The 7515-nt window shown below is 34.6% G+C and overlaps 1 protein-coding gene across 1 annotated transcript; it reads left to right on the top strand.

The window, feature by feature from the left end:
• The first annotated feature begins 1827 nt into the window (after positions 1 to 1827).
• On the top strand, positions 1828 to 6355 carry LOC119837103 (trypsin-like). The gene is made up of 4 exons (XM_038362604.1): positions 1828 to 1958; positions 2687 to 2933; positions 4359 to 4547; positions 6149 to 6355. Exons 1-4 carry the CDS (start codon positions 1867 to 1869, stop codon positions 6353 to 6355), a joined length of 735 nt encoding a protein of 244 aa, XP_038218532.1. The 5' UTR covers positions 1828 to 1866.
• The last annotated feature ends 1160 nt before the right edge of the window (positions 6356 to 7515 follow it).

The following is a 7515-nucleotide window of genomic DNA, read 5'->3' on the forward strand; positions in this document are numbered from 1 at the left end:
AGCTGGTGCCTGTCCACACAGGCGAGTTCTTTGAACTCAGCCTAGAACGGGTGCCACTTATCACATTTATTGTAAATGGCTATAATTAAGAAAAATCTTGTAATTTATTGAAATTGTATAATTCGAATACTGAATACACAAACCTTAGCACTACCCAAAAATAATGGTAATAATAATAAAATTATAAATATCACTTCCCTGCTGTAACTAAAATAAAATAAAAAAAAATCATTTATTGAACAAATTATAAATCACATAGAACATGAAACCCAGACTCCTAATATAGCTTTCGCTGTTTTTCAGGAGTCTGTGTCTTCCCGATACAGTACATAATAGTTCAATTTAGACACAATAAAATGTAATTGCAGCTACATACATATGACATTTAAATTCTATAATTTAATATAAGTTTATAATATTTAATAATTAACAATTTTAATAATTTACATTTTATCAATAAGTTATTTATATATTCATGAAATTAAACTACTTAAAATCCGAGTATTGAAGTAGTGTAGATTGTATGTGTATGTGTAGTGTGTGTATGTGAACTGTTCCCTGTGTTTGTATTTTTGAATAATTTAGAGCTGATTCTTAACAACTTAAAGCCCCAAGTTGTGCCCGCGGACACAAAGGAGGGTTCTGTGGGAAGGAGAGGACATGAAAGGTAAGGTTTTTTAAAAGGCAGCCTATGCCAACACCCTAGCTTCTTATCTCCAGACACAAAAATCATGTCTTTTGCGCTCTGTTGCAACGTACAAGACAAACGAACAAGCAAATTTCACATAACCTAAATGATGATGAAATGTGATTCATTCCCACTGGAATTTCCTTTGACTAAGCGTGAAGCCGCGGGCGGTAAGCTAGTGTTGTCAAACTTAAATGTCAATGAAGTTAAATGGGTCAAACAGGATTTGCCCACACGCAAACGTGCATCGCTAACTTCTACTTTGACAGTCAGTAATGAAGACAGTCAGTTGAACAAAGCTAATCCATTAGGTTTAATATTGTTGTTTCAACCGACTTCACAGAAAGGGCTATGTTTTTCGATGTGGATTTTTGGTTTGTTTTCAATGAAGAATTTTTAAAATCGGTCAACTACTTCCCGAGATTAGCGCGTTGAAACAAACAAACATATCGGCTTATGTTATATTAGTTAATAAGTAACAGTAATTAAGATAACCATATATATCAATTAAGGAAAATATCAAAAATTGGACGTTGTTAAATCCAATCAAATCTCTTATCTAAAAATCTTGGCCAGCGTGTGCGAATCTTGAAACTGCCATAAGACCCGAGGCCTTACAGACGCAACGAAAAACAATTAATCTAGAAATTCTCAATTAAAACACCGCACACAAACGCTACACCCGAAACTTTAGAGTCGTATTTGGCTAGCTCAGTAAACTCAAGGTTAATTTAACACCAGACGTTACCAACATCGGGCAATGTTATTAAACATTCCTTGTAAAGTTGGTAAACACAACTAGTGCCTACCGCAGCAAACGAATCGGATATTGTAGTTTCATTTACACCAGGATTAAATTCATTTATAAGACTTTGTGGTTAAAACTAGAATTCAATAACAAATATAATAAAACATTGAGGCACTTTTCGACAATTTTTTTGGACTTATAGATTTCAGGAGTCCCTTAAATAAATAAGTATATACATTTAATAAATATAGAACACAAATCCAGTATTACACAAAGTTTTGAAACAAAATTAACTATGAATTATAAATCAATAGCCATAATATTATTGAATGCAGTTATAATAATGAAAATAGATGCGAAAGATTCTAGAAATTTAAGCAAAGAGTTATTTGAACATACGATTGTAACGGACAGCGAATTGTTTCCATACATGGCGGCCATTTTGAAGAAGTCAGTTTATATCAGTGCTGGTGCATTGATAGATGAAAGTTGGATCGTAACTGGTGCTGATTCTCTGTATATGTGAGTAATTTTGAAAATGAATATTGTGCGAAGTATATTCTATATAATTATTCAATTATAGATACCTAAAATTAGCCGCTTGCTTAAGTTTTTATCCTTGGCACTTACCTAGCATATGACCCTTCAACAAAGAGGTCAGCTTTCCCTTGCAGTAAGAATTATTAAAATCGGCTCAGTAATTCCAGATTACATTTACAAGCAACGAACGTTGATTCTTTATTATTATCCTACCTATTGCTAGGCCGCGTGGTTAAACTAAATTTTGGCGTGCCATAAGCTTTCGTCTCATATTAAATTCTATCCCTAAACATTCCCTTAGGGATTAATTCATCAAAATTTTTTCTTACTGGTTGCTTACATCATAGTTACTATATGCATGACAAATTTCAGACCTATCGGTCCAGTAGGTTTAAGAGATATGTTGATAGATTAATCACCTGTCCTTTTTTATGTATTAATATTGGTAACGAAAGGAAATAAAACAAGACAATATTGTAACAGGGACTGTTTCCGAAACTTTAATTTCAACTGCAAATTCCAAAATAAGGCTTAATGCTCCCGATAGTTTTTATTGACGTCTGCCATTCAACACAATGTGTATTATTTTTATAATTTTCCAACAAGTAGCACGAATTTGGGATAATCCATTGAAATCAAACAAAATTGCCTCATCTCGAGAGCGTCTATATACCTATTAAGTCTCTGTCTTCGACTCCTACTATCCTCAGGTTACGGGACCTCTCTCGTGTCCTCCGCGTCAGGCTTGGCAGCATCAACTACAAGAAAGGTGGCGTGTTCTCTCCGATCAAGCTGTTCCACATCCACCCGCTGTTTGATGATAACCAGCCGCAGTATGACGTGGCCCTCATCAAGCTCGCTGAACCAGTACGCTTGACCCCAAGTTTGAACCCCATACAGCTGCTGAAGAAGTTGCACGATGTTGCTGTTACACATTTTATTGTTACGGGCTGGATGGTTGCACAGGTGATATACTTGTACTAAGTTACTATTTAGTTTTCAATCAATCAAATCATTATATAGTATAAAGCAAATCATTATCCTACTAATATTATAAATGCGAAAGTTTGTAAGGATGCGTGTTTGTTGCTCTTTGACGCAAAAACTACAGAACCGATTGCAATGAAATTTGGTACTTAGATAGCTGGATAACTGGAATAACATATAGGCAACTTTCTATCCCGATATTCCTATGGGATACGGACTTACGCGGGTGAAACCGCGGGGCGCAGCTAGTATCCCACAAGCCATAAGGTCACTTCCCACGTCAGTCCTCACGTGTGTATGCTTAATACTACACAACGGGTTTTGATAGGTTTTTTTAGTAGATAGAATGATTCAAGAAAAAGGATTATATGTAATAACATCTGTTAAACTACACCGATCTAAACGCGTGCGAAGCCGCGGTCTAGAGCTTTATAAATGAGAAAATTTATAGAATGGAATGAATGAAAAAGTAGAAAACAATCGATTTCTGAGGAGGTCCAGAGACTAGGCGTTGCAATGGTTCAGTGAAATGACGCGGGTTCGAATCCCGCCAGTGATAAAATTTTTCTATTCTTCAATAAATTCTAAACTACAACTTCTATTTTTAATAATTTTCAACTTGAACAAAATAGGGGAAGAGGGTCATGAAACCTCCTTCTTTTCTATTTTTGGAAATCAATAACAGAAAAGACGAAGCAAATCAAAAACATACAATTAATAATCAATATTTCTTAGCAATTTATATAACACTCCACAACTTATTAATTGGCTTCATAAATAGAATAGAATGTAGAAACATGCCAACAATTAATTATTATTCCCGGAGACTTGTTATTATTCTGACCAAACACATTTTTATATATTACTTACTAGCTGCGCTCCGCGATTTCACCCGCGTAAGTCCGTATCCCGTAGGAATATCGGGATAAAAAGTTGCCTATATATTATTCCAGTTGTCCAGCTGTCTACGTACCAAATTTCATTGCAATCGGTTCATTAGTTTTTGCGTGAAAGAGCATCAAACACACACACATCCTTACAAACTTCCTCATTTTTAATATTAGTAGGAATATGATATTAGTAGGATAGGATAATGTTTTCTGAAGATACATTTTTATCATTGTATTCCTACAAATAATGTGATTCTTATCCAATAGATATTTCCATAAAATTTTGGAATTTGACAGAGTGTAGATAAATTGAAAAATCAATATACTTTTGGAATATACAATTGGAAATTCTAAAAAATGCCACCATCAAAATTAACAATGTTTCAAAAAATAACAAAGACATATCATAAGACTAAAGAAATGGTCTGAAAACCAACGATTTTCCATAGTTCTTAATATACTAGACATAACTTATCACAACTAGCAGTAACTTCTCATATTTCAGCAAGATCACAGAAACAGTACAGTATACCCTTTATCAATGGAATCCATCAAGCGCCGGAGGTTGCTGACTGTATCCCACGTGCATCCCACAAACGCTGGTGACTGCTTTGAACAATTGGAAGTACAGGGCATCAACAACACGGGGGGTGTTATGTGTTTGGACCCGCCTGTTGGAGGTGATCCTTGTCAGGTCAGTCACTACAACAAAGTCGCTTTCTCTGTTCCTATGTCCCTATGTATGCTTAAATCTTTAAAATTACGCAACGGATTTTGATGGGTTTTTTTAAGATAGTGATTCAAAAAGAAGCTTTATTTGCATAATAACATGCATTAAGCTACTCCGAATTTAATGCATGCGAAGCCGCGGGCAAAATCTAATACTTGATATTTTGACTTTGAATTGACTTTATCCCGTGGCTAACGTTATTGGTATGTAATAATAGTTTATTTATCTATACTAATATTATAAAGCTGAAGAGTTTATTTGTTTGTTTGTTTGAACGCACTAATCTCATATGAAATGGTCTGATATGAAAAATTCTTTCAGTGTTAGATAGCCCATTTATTGAGGAAGGCTATAGGCTATATATGTACCACGGGCGAAGCCGGGGCGTATCGCTAGTTCACAAATAAAGCCCATGTCACTCAGGAATTGTGCAACTTTATAATGGTGAAATAGTTGTTTTAAATCGGTCCAGTGGTTTTGGGAACACATATATAAAATCACAAATGCTTTCTCTTTATATTATTAGTTAAGATTATTACAACGTAATATCAAAAGTCACCTCGGTAGGTTCTAAAATTATAGTTGGAAATTTGATCCGACACTAAAATTAGGTTCTAAATTTTATGCAAATAATACCATCAGTTTACGTAGATATATATAATCTATAGTATGTGTCTAGACGCAGCCTCTGATTGTTAAGCTTAACATTTGAATAATATAACAGACTAGCTGCGCCCCGCGGTTTCATCCGCGTAAGTCCGTATCCCGTAGGAATATCGGGATAAAAAGTAGTCTATACGTTATTCGATACATATTTATTTATACATGCGAAAGTTTGTAAGGATGTGTGTGTTTGTTGCTCTTTCACGCAAGAACTGCTAAACCGATTGCAATGAAATTTGGTATGTAGACAGCTGGACAACTGGAATAACATATAGGCAATTTTTATCCCGATGATCTTACGGATGTTTACGCGGATGAAACCGCGGGGCGCAGCTAGGAGTTTATACATTCGGAAATTAAAGAACGAATTTTGATATTGATTATTCATTATATTATTTAACCCGACACTACAAAAAACAAACCATACTTTCATATTTACACTGAGGATTGATGATTTGGGGAACAAATATATACAAATTTATTTATTTATTTTATTTATTTATTTATTTATTTACACTTTATTGTACAATACACATACAGTTAACAAAAACCAATAAACATTATTTTCAAAATAATTAAATATTATTTTGAGAGAAAAACAAAATGCCTTCAAATCATCAAAACTATAACTTGAATTATAGAATTGTCAGGTACCAGCTTTCAAATACTTAAAGAATCATAAAAATCCGTTCATACAGTAAAAAGTTATGTCGCAACAAACACGATACGAAAAAATACCGTTTCTTGAAGTTGATTCAATATAAATAAACACCTGGATTTATTTAGGACCTTCGGAATACAAACCTCTCTATGTAATGCAAACAATATAGGTAATAAGTCAACAAATACACAAAAAATAGAAAAAAAAACTGGCAATAAATTAATCAGTCAATAATTTTCAGAGGGACATAGGCGCACCAGTTGTCCTCAACGGTGTTCTCTGGGGCATCATCTCATCCTGGAGGTCAGAAGACTGCGAAGTAGAAGCCGGTTCCACCTTCGTGACTCTGGTCTCCCACGTAGACGTGAGCTCTTGGATCCATGCCACCATCCATGGGCACAGATGGACGAGGAAACACGTTGTGGATTATGATGATAATTTCATTTAGCCAGATGGATAAATATGAAGTACAAATTTATATAAATAGCAGTTCCTCCCAAACCCTCCGCTTGGTAAATATTCACATTTTCCGATAAGAGACAAACCCAAGAAATAAGAGTTATCAGCTGGTCTCCTCACTATGTTTTCCTTCGCCGTTTCGTGCATGTGGACGATGATCATGTGGATATTTGATATTTAATAAAAAATAGCTTATTTCCTGCACATCTCTGATGCTCCCGATTAATCGTCCAAATCCGAGGTCTCTTCTCATTTCTTTGTCAAGTTATCCAACATTTTTCCACAAATTCACATATGATAAAGTTATATTAGGTATTTGTATATTAATTATAGTCATAAATTAAAACAAATCTGTTTTCCGGCACCATAAACGGAATTGCATGTTTTTTTATTATTCACTAGTTACTCGTCCTGGCTCCGAACGGAATACATGCGAAATAAAATATAAAAACTCATAGATAACGTGCCTTTAGACAACGTGGCGCGTAGATCGGTTCAGTAGAGACCAGAGTATACCCCTACAACATCACAAACTCACAAATACGCAAATTCGCCTCTGAATTATATCTATAGTGTAAATGCTATCTTAAAAATGCAAAAGTTTGTAAGGATGTGTGCGTGTTTGTTGCTCTTTCACACAGAAACTGCTTAACCAATTGCAATGAAATTTGTTACGTAGACAGCTGGACAGCTGGAATAACATAAAGGCATCTTTTTATCCCGATATTCTAACGGGATATGGACTAACGCGGCAGAAACCGCGGGGCGTAGCTATTATATTATACAGCTGAAGAGTTTGTTGGGTTGGTTGAACGCACTATTCTTATGAACTGCTGGTCCGATTTAAAAAATTATTTCAGTTTTAGATAGCCCATATGTCGAAGGCTTTAGTATATAAAACATACCCAATGTTTTATATATAAAACCCAATGTTTTATACTAAACTGCGTGGGTGAAATCGCAGGGCACAGCTTAGCTTAGCTAGTATATCATAATAATCGTAAGTAGGATAGAGTTGAATATATAGGTAAATAAAATTTCTCAACATCAATCTATCTTTAAATCTTTTACAAATCAAAGGCGTTTTATTCCAAAACGACAATTATTTTAAACTAGGATCAAAATCTACTGATTATGAAAAATGATGAT

Source organism: Zerene cesonia, chromosome 26 (genome assembly GCF_012273895.1).
Source record: "Zerene cesonia ecotype Mississippi chromosome 26, Zerene_cesonia_1.1, whole genome shotgun sequence".
In the NCBI taxonomy this organism is placed as follows: Eukaryota; Metazoa; Arthropoda; class Insecta; order Lepidoptera; family Pieridae; genus Zerene; species Zerene cesonia.

What these genes read in the sequence shown, in the direction of transcription:
- LOC119837103 (XM_038362604.1), top strand. Translation starts at nt 1,867, where the DNA reads ATGGCGGCCATTTTGAAGAAGTCAGTTTATATCAGTGCTGGTGCATTG. An exon ending in GGTGCTGATTCTCTGTATAT is followed by an intron (nt 1,959 to 2,686) that starts GTGAGTAATTTT and finishes TACTATCCTCAG; the next exon opens with GTTACGGGACCTCTCTCGTG. An exon ending in TTGGAGGTGATCCTTGTCAG is followed by an intron (nt 4,548 to 6,148) that starts GTCAGTCACTAC and finishes AATAATTTTCAG; the next exon opens with AGGGACATAGGCGCACCAGT.